Below are 23,220 nucleotides of genomic sequence, written 5' to 3'. Positions count from 1 at the left end.
AAGCATATGCAAGAGAATTGTTCAAAATGACACATCAACTCATTGTGGTTCACCGAACTAATCCCCATCCAGCTCAAGCACATATTCCAAACTTTATTTGATTCCTTACACGAGACAAGGATGTGTGAAGTTGTCTCCTCCTCCTTCCTGCATAAAACGCATAACGTATCCCCCATTGCAACTCCCCTTCTCCAAAAATTCTGTTTCATCGCTATTCTATTCGAAAAGGCCTTCCACACATAAAACATAGCTGAAGGCATAACCTTTAGACCTTGGTGTAGTGACACCTGTGATATAATTGACATAAATTCCTCTACCATAGTTTTTTCCCACTCAAACCACTCTCTTCTCAAGCTGAATTTCCACTCCCAACCTTTTGTGGACCATCTTCCAAAATTACTTATAGATTTATCCTTTAACTCGGAGTTATTATATAATCTTTCATATCTTTCTATGAGTTGACCACTGTCTAGCCATTCATCTTCCCAGAATTTGACCTTCTCCCCAACTCCAACTTTCTAGACCAAGTTCGAATTGAACTAGTTGTCGCCTTGGTCTGAAATTCTGACTTTTGTTAAATCCTTCCACCTTCTAGATGATTTTATTAGCCTCCTCGAGCCATACTTCGACTCTATAACTTCCCTCCAAAGTCCTGTCTCTGGTGTTTCCATTTTCCATAGCCATTTAGCCAAGAGTGCCTTGTTGAATAGATCGATTCTCCTGATACCTAGTCCCCCCTCCTTTTTCGATTGACAAATATTCTCCCAGCTAGTCCAAGCGATTTTTCTCCCTTTCGCTCCCCACCCCCACAAAAACTTCCTCTGTAGCTTTGTGATCTCCTTACACACTCCAGTCGGTGCCTTGAAAAAGGATAGAAAGAAAAGTGGTATGGCATTGATGACGAATTTTATAAGATAAACTCTTCCCGCGAAGGACATATTCCCCCCCTTCCATACAAAATTTTTCTTTCTAATCTTTGATAGTACAGGCTCCCAAAAGGAACACCTAGATGGATTACCCCCAATAGTTAGTCCTAGGTATGTAAAAGGTATATCCATTAGGCTACAGTGCAAAATATCCGAATACATTTTCACCTCATTTCTGTCTACTTCAATAGCACCAATTTTGCTCTTATAGAAATTAACTTTAAGGCCAAAGCTTAATTCGAAACATCTTAAAATAGCCTTAATGCACAAAATATTTTGTACCTTCGATTCGTATACAAAAAGAGTGTCATCTGCAAATTGGAGTGAATTCACTTCCACCTTTTTTTCCCCAACTTTTATTCCTGAGAACAGATTTTTTGTTGTTGCTTGTTTCACTAACCCTGCCAAACCTTGTGCTACAATAAAAAACAAGAACAGTGCCATTGGATCCCCTTGTTTAAGGCCTCTAGAAGGTTTGAATTCTTTTGTCAGACTACTGTTTACCAAATCCGAGACTGTAGCTGATTCAAGGCAAGCTTTAATCCATTGTATCCATCTTCCACAGAATCCTAGTCTTCCCATCATGTAAAATAAGAACTCCCAACTCACTGAATCATACGCCTTTTCAAAATCAAGTTTCACAATCACCCCACTTTTTCTCCTTCTTTTCAATTCATCCAACACCTCGTTCACTACTAGAACGCTGTCTAGTAATCCTCTATTTGACAAAAACGCCGATTGTGATCCATCTATCACTTTCTCAATAACTTTTTTAATCCTGTTAGATAACACTTTGGTCAAGATTTTTTACATACAGCCTACAAGTGATATTGGTCTATACTCTTCAAGAGATTGAGGATTCTCAAACTTTGGGATCAGCGTTAAGAAAGAGGCATTACAGCCCTTCGGGATTTTCCCTTCTCTGTGGAAGAATTTCAGTGTTCCCGACACCTCCTTATTTAAAAGACCCCAATACTTTTTAATGAAACTGAATGTTACTCCATCTGGACCAGGGCTTTTATGACTATCGCAATTCCAAATGGCGTCCTTAATCTCCTTTTCATCAAAGGGACCAGTCAAAAAACTATTTTCAGATTCAGATATCTCCTTAAACTCAACATTATCCAGCCTCACTCCAATGTCCTCAATGGCCGACATCTTTTTCTTGTAGAATTCTTTAATCATCTCCTTTACTGTGTTCGACTATTCCACCGAATTACTTGAGCTAGAGCAATGTATTCCTTTTATCTCATTCCTTAATCACCTCCATCTAATTGACGCATGAAAGTATTTTGAGTTGGAATCCCCCTGCTTGATCCATAGTGCTCTTGACTTTTGTTGTAATAAAGATTCATTCCTCACATTTATATCCTGTAATTGGCTCAATAGTTCTCTTCTTTCCCTAATCTTGTTCTCATCCAATTCATCTATATCGTCACTCATGTCCAGCTCTTGTATTTTCCTCAAAATATCAAGTTTTATTTTATCAGTGTACCCGAAAACATCCTTGTTTCATTCTTTCAGGTCACTCTTTAGCATTTTCAATTTCTCTTTTAACACTATGAATTCATTTCCCTACACCAAATAACTTTCCCATTTTCTTTTGACAAAATTATCAAACTCCTTATCTTCTTGCCAGATATCTAGGAACCTGAATGGTTTTGGTCCCCAATCGACCACATTTGATTTTAACACCAATGCGCAGTGGTCAGAAATTTGTCTATCCAAGACATATTGCTTACAACCTGGCCAATGTTGCAACCATTCAAAAGTAGTTAAAAAACTGTCCAACCTACTCTTAGCTTTGCCATTAGGTCTGTACCAAGTAAATTTTCTTCCAATACAGGGTATATCCACCATTTCCATTTCATTAATAAAATTATTAAAACCCTGCATTTCTCTCTTATTACCACTTGCACGTTTATCCCCTTACGTTCCCCTTCTCTTCTTATGGCGTTGAAGTCTCCCAAAATACACCATGATTTGCAAGGTTCATTGTGTCTAATCTTTTTTAGGTCCTCCCACATTTGTATTTTATCAAGCAGAGTACAAGAAGAATACACATTTACTATGACAACAGGAATACTACTCTCCTTAAAAAACCCGAAAAACACAATGAACCGAGTACTAATTATGCGATTTGAGCATAGAAAGAAATTTTTGTGCCAGATCATGAGGATGCCCCTGCCCCATTAGATTGTTCGCGATAAAGGTAATCAATGTCATTTTCTCCCCACAACTGACAACATTTATTGAAACTGAAATTTACCCCTCTTACTTCTTGCAAACACACCATTCTGACATCTTCCTTTCTAATAATATCCTTAATATATCTCCATTTCACCGGACTCCCGAACCCTCTTACATTTATTGATAAAATTCTCATCTACAACCATTATTTTCCCCAGCTTCTCTTTGGGATTTTAGATTCCTATCCCTTTTTTCCAGATCTTCTAGATTTGTCATAGCATTTCCTTCAATCCCACCGTAGCACCTATATGTTTTCCCAATTCTCATAATCTAATCGTTTCTAAAGAACCATGTTTTAACCAATATAGTCGATTGCAATTATTTATAGCCTTGTCAGAAATTGAATTGCTAATTTGAGATAAGACTGACCTTAGCTGCTTACGCTCTTCCCACTTGTTGTTTTTGCTTGATTTACCCACCCAAAAGACTATTCTTTCTTTAGAATCCACTGAATTAAAGGATTTAATACCGTTGACTTGCATTGTTTGATTGTTCTTCCCTTCTGCCGTTTGTTTGAACCCCACTTTGCTCTGCTCTTCGACCCCCGTCTTCCTCTGCTCCTCAAACGGTAAGTAAATGTCTTTTATTATGCCCGATCTCAAACCAATCTGATTGTGGCTCTGCGTATTTTTTTCCATTTTGACACTTACACTATTCGCCCCCGAGGGTAACAAGCATAGGGAATCTTCCACCCTCGAGATTGACAGCATTGAGTCCTCCTTCCTCACCTTCGTTTCTCCCGCCGGCAACGATGCTTGATAGGATGGTGCTCCTCCCTCTTTCTCTACCTTTGACGATGAGCACGGAGTAAGTCTCTTTCTTCCCTCCGTCGTCGCGATTGTGTTGGTTGAAGGAGAGATGATTGCCTCGTTACGAAGCTTCTTTTGGTGAACGGTGGTTTCATTGATCCAGTTATGTCCCGCCTGTTCTAACTCACCTAAAACAAAAGGTTTTTTCGAAAAGAAAGTGTTTCCCAGAGACCCCTTCCATAATTTCTCCTCCTCCATGTTGTTAGTTGGGCCATTTTTCGACCGAAACTCATTGTGATTTCGATCGCCGCACCTCCCTTCCACATCCAAGTGGGTTGTTTGGTTCAACGCACTTTGGGCCGATTCTGAAGGCCCAATCCATTGTGCCACGTCAACCTTGCTTAGAGCCGTTAGGCACACCGAATCTGGTTTCTCCTTTCCTGTTAATGTGCAGCAATTGGGTGCCGAAAAAGCTCCCACGGAATTTGTCAAAAAAGGCGTATAATTTTGTAACGGTACAATTGGTTATGATCTCCAACAATTCTGTGTCGACGAAGGTTGTTCACCGCTCATTTCCACCGTTTGTTCTTCGAAATCGCAGCTCCCCGATTTTACTAATGCGTGAGACGCTAATGAATCTGCCTCTGACTCGATTCCCTCAGATGTTTCACCCCAATGACATTGGCACAACTTGTGTTCTGGAACTGTGCATTCTTCCTCCACCGATATCTGATACAAATTCTCGTTGATCCTCATATAGTTGGTTAAATTTGCTTCGCATCCCACTGACACATTGATTTTAAACCTTGCATACTTGAGTTCTTCCAATGCTAGCGTTGCTTTATCAACCTCAACAAGTGTCCCCATTAAAGCTGCAATGTGTTTGAAACAATCTGGATTCCATAGCTTCAACGGTAGACCCCAGCATCTCACCCAAACCAGTTTTCCACTGCTACAAATTGTTCTTCCCATGGAATGATGGTATCAAATAATTCTTCAAACCACCTTTTATTTTCCTCTATCGCTTCTTGGATCTTTGATTCATTTTTCCCCATCAATAACACATGGAACCCACCCAAAAATTTTACCTTTATGTGGTTGAGGTCGCCGAGAATAAAGCATTCATTCAAACTTGAAACTTTACTTAAATCTGAAACCCTCCCAATATAACACTTTTTTAGCCAATCCCTGGGGGTTTCTTCTGCTCTAAAATGTATAGCCTGCACCCTTGCCCTGTTATGTGTTTGTTCGTTGTTTCTTATACCATTCTTAACAATGTTTGCGTACGTTTTTATTTCTTTGGCCCTCCACACTTTTTTTTATCTCTCTCTCTGGCTCTATTACCTTCTCTTTCAACTTCATGTTCCACTCCTTCCTTGTTTTAGCTGACCTATTGTATTTCAGTTTGTTAACGTTCATTTTCTAGCTCCCAATCCATATTGTGTTCAAGTGATTCTCTAGCTCCCTAATGTTCTGCACCCCTGAAATCTCACAAATCCAAACCTTTGCTTCTTAATGTTCAATCTTCTTGATATGAAAACACCACTCACCCTTCTCCAACTGCGAAAGATTTTCCACAAATCTAATTCTTTGATATCGAAGGAAAAGTTGGAGAAGAAGAAAGGAGTCCCCTGTTGACCTTGACATTGAAGATGCTTTTATATAAGGAGTCACTACAAGAAAAAACTGTATTACCCATGGATAATTACCCATGAACTTTTTTTGGTATGTAAATAGGTTTTTACCTACCAAAGATTTCGTAGGTAATGTTATTCTACATAAAAAGGGGAGAAATGACTTTACGTACGAAAGTTAAGGTGGTGGGAAGTTTTAATGTATTTTAAAGTAATTTTTTTAAAAAAAACATATGTTGGTTTCCTTCTGAGGAACATTCCTCTCCACTCACCTCTCAAACACTCTCACACTCTTGCTCCCTTCACTGAAACAGGTTTCCTAAACTGAAACACTGGAGTTTTTGTTTGAAAACGTCAATGGAGGTTCTGAAATCCTAAACCGAACCGTGAGAATGTGAGAAACCGAAACTGTAACACCTTCAAAGCTTTAAAACGTCCCAAGAATGAAACTTTGAAGTTCCCGTTTTTTCTCTCCCAGTCTCTGTTTCGTTCCAAGATTTCAACCCAAGTTCGTGTCTTCCCAAATCTACACTGAAATCCCCAATTTTTGGTTTCAATTTGTGAAACCAAAAGCCCTAATCTGGTGTTCCTGATTGTAAACCTAAATCCTGAATGGTGACTTCGAAAATGTTGTGAAAACGCAATGGAAAGCTTCGTCGTGGTCGTGATGGTGGTCTGAAGCGCAGACGATTCAAGGGCGATTTACGAACTTCTTCATCGAGAGAAAGGTATTGAATTTTTTTTCTTTGATTTAGTGTACGATAATGTTCTGTTGGATATGTTCTATTGGATTACTTGACATTTAAAGTGAGTTTAGAGAGGTGAGCGGTGCGGTGCTGTGGCTCACCGCTTCCACCGTTTAGCAAACGTAATGTATAATTAGATGTTGTGCATAAATAGCTACAAATAGGATCCCAGGTGATAAGATGAGTTAAGCTTAAGGTGAGAAGTTGTTGGTCTGGGTGAAGGACTGCTGTATGAATTTTGCCTTCTAAGAGGTTGATGCAGGGGATCTAGAGTCTTCCAGTTTGGCCTATGCTGACTTGTGTATATAGGCGGAGTTTCTGGAGCTGAGGCAAGAAGTTTAGCAGGTCCTAGTTTGTGTTGTTTTTTTACCCAGCAGGGTCACATGAACCATGAATATGTGCTCAGGTTTTGTAGAACCTGTTATACAAGGTCACGTGAGGGTTTATGCTCCATACTCACTGTGAGACTTGGAGGACTCCCAGGATGTCAGCACAAGCTTGAGCTGGTTGTACTGGAAGGAGGTGGTATGGAGGAGGAAACTGAGTTAGTTGAACTTTGGAATCTCTAGGAGCTGTGTGGATTCTGAGGTAGTATATAAGGATCTCGGTCTGCCTGATAAAGGAGGGGTTGGATGGAGAAGCTTTGCTGGACAGCGAGCAGATGGTGTAATAAGTGCTTGAATAAAAGCAAGCTGCACCAACAATATGGGTTGGAAGTAAATTGAAGAAATGTAGGACTTCTTGTTATCTATAATAGCAATCTCCTAGTAGAGGATCTTCAACACTGGAATTAAGTGGGCTCCAATTTCTTTTAAACAACCAACCTCTCTGAGATCATGTTTGGTTGATGACCTGGCTGTAGATAACGTTGTATGGCATTAAGTCTCGTTGTTTTCCACGAGTAGAAGGTTGTCTAGAGAGTCTTTTGCTAGGAACAAGGAATTTATTCTGTTCAGCCTGGTGTTTTATGATATAATGGGGAATTGCACGGGTATATGGTCCAGGTATGGGGCAATCTTTGAGGCTGAACTGATGTGGACTTGCTAAGTGCTCTGCTGGTGTTACTGGAAGGCGGATGGATTTAGTGACTGCAGTAGGTGAAGTTCTAGGCTGCTAAATAAGGAGAGTTGGGAAGATGTCTGTCACCAGTTGTGGAATGCTGCCTTGGCTGGTACAACTATGTAAGATGACTAAGCTGGGTTGGGAGTGGGATGTTGGACGCTTCTGTAAGAATGTAGGATTTAATACATATAACCAGCTCTCTTCCAATACTCACCAAGAAAATCAGGATGCAACTTAGAGCCTTTCTATGCATTCAAAGCTTCTGGTGATGCCTAGGCACATACTCTGTAGGCAGGGGCTGTAAAGATTCTGGCGTAAGCATAGAGATGACAAATCACAGCTGCCAGACTTGGTTCTACCTAAAGTGGGTGTAGTTCTGCAGGTATATCTTTGTACATTGAAGTGTTGGTGCCTCCAGTCGTATTGGAGTAAGAAGGATGGAGCAAGAGGTGAATCTGAAGCCCAAAAAGTTAGTCACAGGGAGAGAGTTACTCTACGCTGCTGCTTCAACCGTTCTCTTTTTCTAGTTCATGCTTATCCAGAGTGCAGCAGCATTGGGGGCGTGGTTGGGTGAAGTGTGGGAGTTGTCCTGCTCCTTAAAATGTTGGCTGCAATCAAAGGATTGGCTCTCATGTTATGTGGTTTTATCTCGTTTAGTTGGAGGCACTGGAATTCGATTTCTAGTTGTTGCCACAACTTTTAGCTTTAGGCTTGTGCTGGTATCTCTGCTATTGTTTATAGTAGTTATTAGACTGTTGTTATTCCTTGTAAGAAGAGTAGTTGCTTATTGTGGAGGATTACCTCTTGCTCTTGAAGTCATTGGAACTTATTTATATGGAAGGACGAAAAAAGAATGGAACAGAGTATTGTCAATATTAGACAATAATCCCCGGTTAGACAATAATTGAGTAAGATTATTCTTTATATATGGTCTTCATTTTTGGTCATGATTTGGTGGTTAAGAACACAACTGTCTATCTGATATGTAGTGAATAAATTGACTTAGAAAAGGAACATGTGCCAAAGAAAAAATCTCTCCTTAAATTTATAAAGAAAACTCTAATGTGAGTTCTAGTAAGTAATTTATCTTTGAGAACTTTTAGTTATAGAATTAATCCTTGTGTCCTTCATTGCAATTTAATTTTTCTGATCCTTTCCTTGTTTTTCTTTTAGTATAGCTCATAGTTACGAGATTCATACTTATTTTACCTTGTTTCTCACTCCTCACATTGTGCTTCCTTGGCTTTACTTGAACTGTTTATTGTATTTTCTTTGTCGTTGTTACATTTGTCATTCAGAAAACCAACAAGACTCAAACAGAACATAATTAACAGATACATCTAATAAACCATTCTTTCTACCAAAAGTTTTTCAAATAACGAAAACAAGTTGTGCCAAATAGTGAGCCAGATTTGATCCTGCTGCACAAGTTCCTCACCAGAAAAAACCATTGAAACATATTATTCACATCGCCACCATGTTGATATCCGTTGATTCAGCAGCACCAATCCTGCTACTTAGAGATCTCCAACAGACTCCCACTCCCTCTCAGCTCCCTCTTTGGCCGAGCAGAATCTTCTTCGACACCAATCTGATTTGCTTTCTCTGCATCTTCCAAATCTTGAATATCACTCGTCCTTTTTCTTACCAGCTCCATCTTTATTGCCTCCTTTAGCCCGTCTTAGTGTTGTACTACTAGGCACGTACCTGCATCAAACCACCTTTCTCAACCATAAACTGCACAAATAATGTATAACTTAGCATAACTCTTGTTTCCTTCATAATCCAATAAACCATTGCCCATTATATTCACACTTCTCCCTTCTTCAAATATTGTAATTGTTAGAGTAGAAATGAAAATATTAGTCTCAATTAATTATCTCTTAGGTTGTTGATTGTTGGGATATCATTTATCTATTTTTCTTTCTCAACTTCTCTTAGTAGATATTATCTTGAGCAAATATTTTTAAAACAAACTAATATTTTTGTATTATAATTTTGATTGTACTTTTAAAATTGCAGGATGTTGCTTTGAAGGTTTTAAACAGTTTAGGATTTTTATCATATCAGTTGAAAGGATTTGTAAGAGGTAAGTCTTTCTAAAATAGATTTAAGTATGCTCATATGCCCATTGCAATTTATTAGGATGTACATTATTTTCACTAATTGGTGGCATGTTGAACCTCTTTTACTAGAATAAGTGGGTCTAAAATTTGCTTTATTTTTTGTTGTTTTGTGAATGGTATTAACTGAAGTTACATACTATATAGACCTGTAGTTTATGACAATTGTTTGTTTATATCATAATGGAGAAAAGTAGATTATGAAGTGATTGATGTCCTGCATAGAACTTATATAAGTAATTGATGTTGTCATATAATGCAATAATTTATGAAACTCTTTCTTATTAAGAGATATCTTTATATTGGTTTAAGAGATGCTTTGTTCATAGATATCATTTTTTAACACCATTGATTGTTACATTACTTGCTAGTTCAGGGTGAAGTAACTTATAATACTCTTTTTTAATACATTAAAGGGCTAAAGGCATCTTTGTGGCAAAATCTTTAGTTGCCGTTAGTTCAGAACATGGAATGGTTTCACGTAAATCGTAGTTGGATGTACGATAGATGCTATATTGGCAGAGGGGGTTTAAAGAAAGTTTTGTGAATGGGGTTGAAGAGTTTGTCATTAAAGCTTGTCAACAACAGTCTTATTTGAATGAAAGGAAGCTTAGATGTCCATGCGATAAATGTGAATGTACAAAGATTTTTCCAATTGAAATGGTCAAGCTTCACCTCTATAAAAACGGTTTCATGTATGATTATCATGTTTGGATTCATCATGGTGAACAAGTGCCACATGTTAATGACAATGACGATCACGTTTGTGTTTCAAGTAGTGATGTACATGTGGATGAAAGTGAACAATTTGTAGCAATGCAAGACATGGTGTACGATGCTCTTGGGCAACATGAGACATTTGAACCATCTAATTTTAATAACAGAGAGGAGCCTCCCAATGAAGAAGCTCAGAGATTTTATGATCTGTTGTTAGAGGCTAATGAGCCATTGTTTGAAGGGGCTGTAGATTCTAAATTATCAATGTGTATGAAATTGTTAGCTTGCAAGTCTAATTGGAATGTTCCTAACCAATGCTTAGATTTCATCACAACAATGTTGTCGGATGCTACACCAATAAAAGAGGGTTTGCTAAAAAGTTACTATGATGCTAAGAGGTTAGTGTCAATGTTGGGGTTGAAGGCTAAGAGGATAGATTGTTGTGTAAAAGGTTGTATGCTTTTTTATGACAATGAATATGGGAAAAATGATGGACGACTACTACAGTGTAAATTTTGTCATCATGCACGATATCATGACCCAAAAGTTGGAACAAGTAAAAGAAAACCAATTCCTCTGAAAAGAATGTTCTATTTTCCTATAATTCCAAGATTACAAAGATTGTTTGCATCTATGCAAACTTCAGGACAAATGACATGGCACTATGATAATAGAAGACCTTCGGGTGTGCTACGACATCCCTCAGATGGTGAAGCTTGGAAACATTTTGATCAATTACATCCTGAATTTGCCGCTGAGCCACGTAATATACGACTTGGTTTATGCTCTGATGGATTTAATCCATATATTCAAGCATCAGCAAAACCTTACTCTTGTTGGCCAGTAATTGTCACCCCATATAATCTTCCTCCTGAAATGTGCATGTCTAGACCCTATATGTTTTTGAGTTGTCTCATTCCCGGTCCACATAATCCGAAGGCTCGTATCGATGTTTATTTTCAACCACTTATCGATGATCTTAAAAAGTTGTGGAGTGGTGTTCAAACATACGATATTTCAAGGAAGCAAAACTTTATGATGCGAGCAAGTCTAATGTGGACAATTAATGACTTCCCTGCATATGGCATGTTGTCTAGTTGGGGGACTTAAGGTAAATTGGCTTGCCCGTATTCCTTACTCTTGTTGGCCAGTAATTGTCACCCCATATAATCTTCCTCCTGAAATGTGCATGTCTAGACCCTATATGTTTTTGAGTTGTCTCATTCCCGGTCCACATAATCCGAAGGCTCGTATCGATGTTTATTTTCAACCACTTATCGATGATCTTAAAAAGTTGTGGAGTGGTGTTCAAACATACGATATTTCAAGGAAGCAAAACTTTATGATGCGAGCAAGTCTAATGTGGACAATTAATGACTTCCCTGCATATGGCATGTTGTCTAGTTGGGGGACTTAAGGTAAATTGGCTTGCCCGTATTGCTTGGAGCACACAAAGGCCTTTAGATTAGAACATGGAAAAAAAAAATAGTTGGTTTGACTCACACCGTAGGTTCCTGCCTAATGATCATACATTTAGGAGGAATAAAAAGGCTTTCAAAAAGGACAAAGTTGAAATGGGTGGACCACCACCTATGTTGACATCTGAAGAGGTTTGGAGTATAGTTAGGAATCTACCAACAGTCATAGATGAGCCTCACATGTCCAAATTACCAGGTTATGGAGAGTGGCATAATTGGACAAAAAGAAGTATCTTTTGGGATCTTCCATATTGGAAAGATAATTTATTGAGGCACAATCTTGATGTTATGCATATAGAGAAAAATTTCTTTGACAATATATTTAACACCGTCATGGATGTAAAAGGTAAAACAAAGGACAATGATAAGGCAAGAAAAGACCTAACATTGCATTGTAGGAGACCTGATTTGGAGTTAAAGTTGCAAGCTAATGGGAAGATTCTAAAACCAAAAGCAAATTACACTTTAACTACAGGGGAATCAAAGTTAGTTTATCAATGGATAAAAGAACTTCGTATGCCTGATGGTTATTCTTCAAATTTGGCAAGATGTGTGGATGTAGACAAGGGGAAGATGCTTGGAATGAAAAGTCATGATTGCCATATATTCATGGAGTGTTTACTTCCTATTGCATTTCATTCATTACCAGTGCATGTTTTGAATCCACTTATCGAAGTCAGCCATTTCTTCAAAGATTTGTGCTCGGCAACAATAAAGGATCATGACTTGGTTAGAATGGAAGAAAACATTTCAATCATTCTTTGCAAGTTGGAGAGAGTATTCCCCCCTGCATTCTTTGATTCAATGGAACACCTTCCAATTCATCTTGCAAATGAAGCAAGACTTGGTGGACCAGTTCAATATAGATGGATGTATCCATTTGAAAGGTATGAAAAATATTATTGTTATTATGTCAAAATAGTTCATTTATTTGTCTAAATCTATCTCCAATTTACTTAATTATAGGTTTATGGGTGATTCTAAACGCTCAGTGAAAAATAAGGCTCAAGTTGAAGGATCAATTTCTGCATCTTACTTGCACCGAGAAACAATTCACTTTTGTTCCCACTATTTCAAGAACTTCATGTTGTCACCATGAAATCGTAGAAATGAAATACCTCGTGGAATTGAAAGTTTTCCATCAATGTTATCCATCTTTAACCAGCCTGGTCGTTCTTCAGGAAAAAGTTAATCCATTGGTTCAACCATAAAGAATGGAACTCTGTCCATGTTCATGTTTTGATCAATTGCAACGAAGTAAAACCATACCTCGAGTGAGTATATCAAATAATTGACTTCAATTTTTGACAAAATTGATCCTCTAAATAAACCATTCTTTATTGTGTCAATATGTTTCACAGTTCATTCTTGCAATCTAAACAAATAAGCTCATCAAATGCATCAAATGATATACATGCACATTTCCCTGAATGGTTTACGGGTCAGGTATGATCAACTCAATGTGATTAAGTTATGTCTTATATAACCTAAAAAAAATATAAATAAGTCAGTATCTCTTGCCTTTGTAGGTTACAAGTGAACCTTTAAATGTAAGAAACATACACTTAAGGGAATTATCATATGGCCCTTTCACATGTGCTAATGAATGGCACACTTACTTCGTCAATGGGTACAAATTTCACACTCATGCATGGAGCAAGGGAAAAAAACAATAAATAGTGGTGTTTATGTAAAGGGGCTCACGGAAGGAGGCCATGATGATTTCTATGGATTCATTGAACATATATATGAGCTAGAGTACAATTCTTCGAGCTCCCCAAAGAAAGTGGTGGTATTTTATTGTCAGTGGTTTGATCCATCACATAGAGGTACAATAGTGGATCCTAAATATGGAATTGTGGACATTCACATGGAGAAAAGGTATTTACCCTTTGATTCATTTATCCTTGCACATAATGTAAGACAAGTATATTATGTCCCCTATCCGACATCAAGAAAGGACAAAAAAAGTTGGTGTGTTGCAATTAAAACAAAGCCTAGAGGTTGCATTGAATCTCTTGATATGGAAGATGATGTTCCTTACCAAATAGATGAAATGTCACATGTAAATGAAGTAATTGAAGTTGAAGGTATTTTAGGATTCCAACATTCGCAGGTTCATGTTGAAGAAGTGGACGAAGATAATGAATTTCAAGATTTTCAAGAAGAGGATAATGAAGAGGAGGTTGAAGATAGTGAAAATGGGGACACTGAAAATGATTATACTGGAGAGGATAGTGAAGATGGGCAACTTGAACGAAATGATTCAGAAGAAGACAATGAAGAACATGAATTTGATGATGATTGAATTATGTGTTATGAATACATTATGTGATTGTTAGTGTTGCTATTTTCTTGTTTATGTAATAACACAATGATTCTTCTGTGAAAGAAACTTTTATTATGTTGTGTGTTTTTAATTGCAGTATGTTCCTTTCATTTATAATTGATAATATAATTTTTTTTGTTATAGATGTCTTCAGGAGGATGTGACCAACCAAAACCTTACTTATCTGGTCAAAATAAGGGGAAAAGGGTAATGAAGCGTAAAAGGCCACGATATGTGCTTAAAGTAAATATTCCACCCCCACCAAATGCACCTATTGCACATGTACCTTCCCCATTCCCAACTCCTGCACATACATCTTCTCCTACCCCAGGTCTCACGCCTATCTCTACCGCTGCATCTTTTCCATGTCCTACGACTGCAGACATACCTTTTCAATCAAGAAGAGACAATTCTCCCACCACATCTTCCCCAACCCCAGTTGTGGCATCAGCGCCTTCTCCATCAGGTGCAGGACCCTCAACATCATCAGTACCATCACCATTGCCAAGGGTTACACCATTATCAACACCCTCACCGCTATCAGTGCCTTCTAGAATCAATGATTGTGCTATTGGGGAAGGTGCACAGATTTATCCTGATAGAGGTGATGCAGAATCAAACAATGAGGATGACACTCTCTCAGTTGGTCATGCTCTTCCTATGATTTCACCTTATGGTAATGGGTAAGTAAAGACCATAAATAAAATCTTTCACATTATTTCTTTTATCAATTTATTATCTAATAATTTCTTTATTACTTGTTTTTTTAAGGTTTCATCCATGTAGGGTTGCATCACAGGCAATCACATTCATCATTAAACAACAATATTGTCAGCCATGGCTTACATGGGGTTCAATGACTAATGAAGACAGAGAAATCTTCTTCAAACGTTTTAAAGTATTTCTTCTTATACGTTTTAAAGTATTTCTTCTTATACGTTTTAAAGTATTTCTTCTTATATTTAATATTAACAATACTTGTTATATTATACTTGTTGCATTTAATTAAAATGTCCATTTGTTTTGGTATTTGGCATCTTCCATAATTGAATTCTCAGTTATTATTTCTTTAAAGTGTTGTATTAAAAAATTCTTCACTTTTTTAACTATAAATTTTGTGTTTACATAGAAAAAAGTCTGTTGGAAACCTGAACATGAGGAAAGGATTAAAAAAAACTTCCACTCAAAAGCTGCACATAGGTTATCTGAAATGTTCATGGAAGCTAGAAAAAATGGAAAAAAGCCTATTTGGATGTTTGATGATGTCTGGACTTCTTTGCTATCTCAGTGGAATTCACCTGACTTTCGTTCCAAGTGTATTCAAAACCAAAAAAACCGAACATCTGATACAGGTGGTTCTTTACACACAGGTGGCTCCATTAGTACACATGAGCATGCCATTCGCATGGTATGTATTCACGAAACATATAAGTTGCATTGGACTTTGTTTGTAATTGGTTTTGAATTATGTTTTATGATTACATATTATTCTATTATACAATGTTTGAAGGTTAGATATTTGATAATACTACATTGGATTATATCAAGTTTAAGAAGTTGGATGATATTGTTTTGCATAAAAATAATATTATTTATGTTTGTTGTTTATAGGCAAAAGAATTGGGTCGTCCTGCATATATTGATGAGGTATTTATGCAGACTCATATACGAAAAAGTAGTGGTGAATTTGTTGATGAAAGATCGAGACGTACACACGTGAGTTACATTTTGTTGTTATTTGTCTTTATTTTAGTTATATATTGTACATATGACATTATTTTTGTGTATCCATAATAGGAAGAATTTCAGAGTAGACTTTCACAAGTCAGATCAAAGGTTGCATCTAGATCATCCCCTATAGATTCTGCAGAGGAAGACAGAATTAGACTTGAAAGTTGGCTTCTTGCAGCAGTTGGCAAGAAGAAAGGTCGAATCTACGAAGTTGGAGACTTGGCTCATAACTTTAAACGTGGTAATACTCTCACCTATAATCAACCTTCGAGTTCCTCCGAGGATTCACCAAGCGTTTTGTTGCTAAAGGAAGAAGCTCGAAATTATAAGGAACACAATGATAAACTCACCGAGCATGTGAAATCATTGGTTAGTGTCATTCTTCCTTTCCTTCCTCCCGAAGCACGAAGTTCTGTTGCACAACAATCTCAACAAGTATTGTCGCCACAAGAACCACCAAGGCAAAAGGAACCACCTACGCAACAACAAGATGACGATAATCATTATGCAGACTATTAGGATTATGTTTGTAGTTTTTTTGAACAACAAAATACATTACAAGTTCACTTGATTTTTGAATTAGGATCTTTAGTTATGTTTCAAGTTTGTTTTGATTTTTAGATGTTTCAAGTGGACTTGACTTTATATTATGTTATCTTTTATATGATGAGATTTTAATTATGTTATATTTGAATTTGAAATTAAATGTGTGTTGGATATGTTAAATTATACAGGTTTTAAAAAAGGCATTCATTTAAATGTATGAATAGACATTTTGATGGATGTATGATTACATACGGAATTACCTACGGACTGATGTTCGTGGGTATTACCCACGGACTGCTGTTACCCACGGGTACATATTTCGTAGGTAAATTACCGACGTCAACATTACATACGAATTTTTTTCCGTGAGAAATCCGTAGGTAATGCTGATTTACCTACGAATTTCTGCTCTTACATACGGATTTTGTCCATAGGTAAATCGGTTTTTTTTTTGTAGTGAGTGACAATAACATCTAAACTTTGTCTTTAATTCATTAAGATGGAGTGATTTATTATATTGAAGGCCAATTGATAAGTAGTCTATTTTAAAAAAAAAATACATTTCATTTTAAATTATACTTATATAAACATTTTCTAAGTCTTCAATTTATTATTACTCATTTTTAATTAAAAAAAATAAGAAAATGATTACTTTTATAAATTGAATTATTCTATTACAACAAGTAAAATATATTTTTTAGGTGTTGATAATTTAAATTATAATGTTATTGAATATTTACCGTTTTTAACAATAAAAACTTATAATACTTTAAATGATATGTATTTTTATTTTAAATATAATATATTAAAAATAAGGCTGAAATGATTAGCGCGCCATCCTAATATAAAGGGTGGGAAAATTTACGTGAAGTTTGGCTAACCATTTATTTTTGTTCACTTTATCCACTTATCCATTACTTTCAACAAAATTTAAAACATTTTTTAACTACCCTTTTTAATAATTAATAAACTTTTTAAATATATATATATATATATATATATATATATCCATTACTTTCAACAAAATTTAAAACATTTTTTAATTACCCTTTTTAATATCCCAGAAGTTAAAATTAATAAATTTTTTAAATATATGTATATATATATCCATTACTTTCAACAAAATTTAAAACATTTTTTAATTACCCTTTTTAATATCTCAGAAGATAAAATTAATAAATTTTTAATATATATATATATATATATATATATATATATATATATATATATATATATATATATGACGAAGGCATCACTATCATATAAAATAATAGGAAAAGTATTTTGTTAGTTTTACGCGTTAGCGCATATATTGAAGTGAGAAAGAAAAGAAGGAAAGTGCATAATAAAGGAAGATGTATATTTGGACGGTAGAGCAAAACTAAATGACTCAGACATGGCAGACTCAAGAATATGACATCACGATATGACGTTTCCGATATCTCACAATTCAATTCATTTATTGCCATCAATCTCGTACCCTTTCACCATTCTATCACGTATATATATATACCACATGCACACGCCACTTCATTCATCTTCCTATGTTCTAAACTCACATTGCTGCAAAATTTAACTGCATCTCTTAATAATGGATCGGCTAGGAATTCAGCCCTCTTCAACCAAGGTTGAAAGAAGGCTCGTTGAAAAAAACAGAAGAAACCAGATGAAGATCCTCTTCAACAAACTCAATTCTCTTCTCCCTAGCTACAACCCCAAGGTTTTAAATCTTCCTTCTTTTGTTTTCTTACCGACTTTTTTCTTGCATGGAGATTTTGATTCCTCTATAAATTATGTTTATATGGGTGGCTATGGTTTACAAAACTTAAATACAAAGTTACATACTGTTTAGATCACAAATGGTTGATATATTGCTTTGCTACTGATACCTATGATGATTTCTCATAGGTTAATGGCCTGAATTGTTTTTCTCAGAATGATTGGTGTGTCTTTCGAGTTTGAATGGTGTTATTGATTTGGTGTGTTGGTAATGACGCAGGAAGTATTGCCACTGCCAGACCAAGTGGATGAGGCAATCAACTACATCAAGAGTTTGGAGGCGAAGGTGAAGATGGCACAGGAGAAGAAAGAGAGTTTGCAGGGTATTAAGAAAAGATCCCACGGTTGCTTCTCCAGTAGCAGAGCTACTTTTGCTGCAACACGTCTCCCAAAATCTCCACAACTTGAGATTCAAGAAGTGGGTTCCTCCCTACAAGTTGTTCTGATTACTGGGATAGACCACCAGTTCATTTTCTGTGAAATTATTCGAATGCTGCATGAAGAGAACATAGAGGTTAGAAGTGCCAATTCCTCACTCACTGGAGACTCGGTGCTTCATGTTGTGCATGCTGAGGTATGTGTCATCATTTTCTGTTGTTTAATTTGTTCTTCTTAACATATATATCTCATATCTTATTCCTCTAACTTTTAAAAAAATTGATGGGTTTATGCAGATTCCTCAATCTTTTCTGCAATTAGGAGCCGCCAAAGTAAGTGAGAGGTTGAAAAGGTTTGTAAATGGATCCAACAGTGACGTTGAAACACAAGACGAGTGGTGGGATTTTGATAATTGTAGTGATGATATGTGGGGTTTCTAGATCTTACAGTAATATATGCAAGGATGTATTCACCAAGAGTTTTGTAAATTATACGAGGAAAATAAGAGTATTTTGGTCCGTGATAATTTCCATTGTTACAATGAAACCGTATAGTTTAGCAGGTATTACTAGCAATTACAATCTAAATTAAGGATCCTGATCTTTTGTCCCGTCTCTTAATTCTCAAGGTACTTTAATATCATTAATTTAAATTGATACTAACATAATAAAGAGGTGAAAAGGCCGTCAGCTTCAATAACTGTCTTATAAATATGCTGTATATCCCTTCTACTTTGCAAGCTATTATTTATATATATCAGGTTCTCAAACCATAAGAACACATATACTATGTCTAGAGATCACCAATTGTATTCATGCTAATCACAGATTCCAAAAGTTTCTTGAAAACCTCTCTCACTATGAGGTTTTATTTGATTTTGATACGAAAATTAAAAATTGTTGGAAAATTCAGGGAACCAATCTAAGATATTGGCTAGGAAATAAGTAAATTGGTTCAAATAACCATAAAAATTGAAGAGTTTGGGAGCTGTTAACGAAGCTCTCTCCTCCATCTCTATCTAATTCAAGTATTAGCACACCAAAAAAATAACTGTCGGTCTTGTATTTCTTTGAGTGGCATAGCAGCTCTTTTGGATACAAAGGTATTTAATTTTTTTTATCTGCAATATAAAGAATAAATAAATAGGAAAAATTGAAATATTCAACCCAATTACAGAAATTACATCAATTAGCCTAACTTACATGTTTCAACAGAAAAAGAAAAAATCCCTTAAAAACCTCTCTCACCCTTTTAAAAAGGACAAGTCCTTACCCAACCTTGAGTTGTCTTACAAAAGACACATAAGGTATACAGAAAGATGGTGCATCTAAGAAAAACAGCAAGCTACAGATGATTGAGCCAGCATACTGGATCACATAAACATTTTCCTGCCAAACTTCCAAAACGCCAGCTGCTGGGATTAGCCAAGCTGTTTCAATCAATGCTGCAGTCCCTGAAACAGATGCAGCAGAGCCTGTATTCCCGATAGGCTGCTGCTTCTTCCCTCTTCACAGAATTTTCTTGTGCCATCCATGAATGTGCACATGGTCAGAGGATTCAGATTCTGTTCTAATGACAGCAGTCTCACTGTCTTCCAAAGAATCCTTTTTCTGTCACATCAAACAGGTTGGCCACATAAAGGTATTTACTTGCTTTGATTTTGTATATAGATTATTACATAAAGGTATTTAATTGCTTTGACTTGGTATATAGATTGTTACTTCCATTTATTTATTTTTTATTATCGGTAAAAAAAAATTAATTACTTTTATGGATTAGACAGTTCACAGAAGAACATGCAGCATTACCCCTGATGAGTTCATTTACAAATATATCTTGTTTCCCTTGTAATTCAATTGGTTTTAAAAGTTAAGGTATTAGTGTGTGAAAGGGTTGAGAACTTGAGATTACAAGCTGTACACATCTCCCATCACTGCTTTTGGCCTTTTGTTAAAACTTGACATATTGTAATGGTAACTGGCAGAATATAATTATAAGAAATTAAATTAACTCAACCAACAGACACTGTTTTTTTTCCTTAATATTCCTTTGAACCTTTCTTTGCATGAAACAACAGGAAAATAAGATAAATTGTTCTAATTCAAGGTAGTCTTATCAAACACATGTTGAATCAACATATGGTTTAGGGTATGCTCTTTTTGTTTATATCCTTTTAAAAAGTGAACATCTATGATGGCATTTTATGAAGGTCTTCTTGAATCATGTGAGAAAAAGTGGTGCGGAAGCTATGAAGGTGTGTGAGCAAGATCCTTCTAAGAGTGGTGTTGATCTTGAAGGTGCATGATGTGAATGAAGCTAGGGAGGTTCGGCCTACCCAAGGAGATGTGAAGGAAATGAAGTTTAGAGCCTAGAATTCTAGGAGAAGCAAAGCTTGACACAAAATGGCAGCATAACTTTACTCACAATAAACTTGAAAATACAAGGTGTAGGCTCCTCCTTTTATAGGCTAAGGAGGACCATAATGCAACCCTAATGCTAGCCAAATGAAATGTAAATGTGAAGCACATGGGTGCACATGGCACATGGGTGCACAAATGAGCACATGGGGAGGGGTGTGTCTAGTTTTTATGCTCACCCCTCCATGGGCTTTCTAGACCGGCCTTGGTAAATTTAGAGGTTTTTTTAGAAACTCTAAGTTTACCTAGGTTGGTGTTTTAGGTGCCAAAATTAATTCTAAGAAAATTACAAATAAAGTTCCTATGCTAATTTTGACAAGAAATTAAAGTCTACTCTACACTAGAGTTTATGACATTTGAACATGTAAAAGAACGTCTTCTTGGATCCTCTTGGCCATAACTCTATGGTTGGCCCAAATCTACCCTTTGGTGGGCTTGCATGTGGGCTTGTGCTTGCGCCTCTTCCATCATCCCCTCCCTCTTGAAAAGGATTTGTCCTCAAATCCATTGCTTCTTCTTCTTCATGGCTAGGGGAATGGATGTGGCTGGATGGTGTCCATCATCTCCTCTTTCTTGAGAAGATCTATCCTCAGATCTACAGACTTGATCTCGGATAGCAACCTTTTGCTTCGCCAAAGCTTGTCCTCCTGGATCAAACGTCCACCTATAGAAATAATCAAATAAGGCATAGGTGTTAGTTTGCAAATTAATTTTACTAGGTTGCCATTTTTGTTTTTCTTTTGGTTTTGGAAACCTTGGACAAAGTTTCTCTTTTAATGGTTGTGTGTGGTCTCTAATCATCTTATGTATTTTAAAATGTTCATTTGTGGTTACTTTCTCTTTAGGCATAAATCCTATAGAAGATGGTAACAACTTAAAAGGAGAAAGATGATTGAACCCACACATAACTTTAAAAGTAGAAATATAAGTAGTTTTGTGAACTACTTTATGGTATGTTTGCTCACCTCTAGAGTTGTGTGTGCACTTCATGATTACTCTAGGCATAGTAGAAAGAGATTTCAAATATATTTTGACCATGCGTTTGAGGATGATAAGAATTTAAAGTGTGCAATTTAGTTGCAAGTTTTCCAAAGGAAATCCTCAAATCATGGTTTGCAAAATTTGGAACTCTATTCATGATGTGAATGTAACTACAAGAATACATGATTCTTTGACATTCTTAGGAGCAACTTGAGCTGGTCATAGTGGCACTTTACTTAGAATTGGATCAATGTTCTAATTCAAGAACTCACCAAGACTTTGCATCAACCAAAACTCATATGGAAGTCCATATATTGTCAAATGGAATCAAACAACAAGAAAGGAAAAACACAAATTGAAAATTGGACAGAATTGAAAAGCTAAGCTACTGCACCAAACAGAATCAAGGAAACAATGCTGGAAACACAAAATTAAACGGTAGAAAATGAAGTAAAACTCTAGGAATCAAAAACTACCGAATGGAAAAATTGAAGAAAAAGGAAGAAGAACACTTATAGGAAGATGCTTGCTGGATTTTGAGAATTGGAAGAAGCCATTCACGCCACTTGGAACCTTGAACCAAGATAAGTGATGGAGTGCCGCCACTTGAAGCTCACCATTGCTCACAAGATAAGGCAAAGGAAGAAGAAGACCCAAGACTCACAATTTCTCTCCAAATTTGAGTATAATCTCTCTACTATAAAATTCCAATCTGAATTGTGAAGGACCTAAGCCCTCCTTTTATAGGAGTAAGGGCTGGTCATTTACATAGCTTATTCCCTAATCTACCCAAAAAGCTCCTAAGATCACACCCCCCTTACTAAGCTCACTCCCCAAGCTTCTAGAATTTGCTAAACTAAAGCCTAAAGATGCTTTTACAAAAGAGGTGTCTCATGTTTCCCTCTAAGCACCTTTCTAAACATTATTCTATATTATTTACAATTTAAAAGAAACTATAAAGAGAGATATTTAATATGAAGCCTATTATTTGAGAGTTTGTAGACTTCTTTATCTTTAGGCTTGATCTTCTCTTTGACTTCTTTTAATTTGTGAGAAGACTAGAAGGAAGAACTTCAAATGTGTAGGTGAAAATCCTCTTCCTTCATTAATAAAATCCTCTCCTAGTGGATATCCATCAATTCAACACTATGCTTGAAGATAAACCATGAAGATGTATCACTTCTCTAGAGAAGAGTTTATCCATAACCATGAAGATTGAATCACAACCTTTTGTTGTCCTAGGGAGTTTTAATATGAAATTTATATCTTCCTAAGGATCATTTGCAAAAGGTGAAGGAGTATAGAGTTTATGAGACATTGCCTTGGGCGTAGTTTGAAAACAAGAATTGTACCTAAGGTAATGTCTTTGAACTT

General features: G+C 36.3%; 2 protein-coding genes and 1 pseudogene across 2 annotated transcripts; all 3 read left to right on the top strand.

Moving 5' to 3' along the window:
• Positions 1–9,980: 9,980 nt before the first annotated feature.
• LOC137836006 (uncharacterized) lies at positions 9,981–13,993 on the top strand (annotated as a pseudogene).
• Positions 13,994–14,792: 799 nt separating this feature from the next.
• Positions 14,793–16,264, top strand: LOC137824325 (uncharacterized). Its single transcript, XM_090297712.1, has 4 exons — positions 14,793–14,912; positions 15,144–15,422; positions 15,626–15,730; positions 15,812–16,264. The coding sequence occupies exons 1-4, from the start codon at positions 14,871–14,873 to the stop codon at positions 16,262–16,264; spliced, it is 879 nt and encodes a 292-aa protein (XP_090153838.1). The 5' UTR covers positions 14,793–14,870.
• Positions 16,265–17,827: 1,563 nt separating this feature from the next.
• LOC137823484 (transcription factor bHLH162) lies at positions 17,828–19,062 on the top strand. The gene is made up of 3 exons (XM_068628650.2): positions 17,828–18,011; positions 18,291–18,644; positions 18,745–19,062. Exons 1-3 carry the CDS (start codon positions 17,883–17,885, stop codon positions 18,886–18,888), a joined length of 627 nt encoding a protein of 208 aa, XP_068484751.1. The 5' UTR covers positions 17,828–17,882; the 3' UTR covers positions 18,889–19,062.
• The last annotated feature ends 4,158 nt before the right edge of the window (positions 19,063–23,220 follow it).

Source organism: Phaseolus vulgaris, chromosome 11, assembly GCF_051622355.1.
Source record: "Phaseolus vulgaris cultivar YP4 chromosome 11, ASM5162235v1, whole genome shotgun sequence".
Taxonomy (NCBI): domain Eukaryota; kingdom Viridiplantae; phylum Streptophyta; class Magnoliopsida; order Fabales; family Fabaceae; genus Phaseolus; species Phaseolus vulgaris.
The sequence above is the reverse complement of the archived record's forward strand: the minus strand, read 5'-3'. Positions and strand labels throughout refer to the sequence as shown.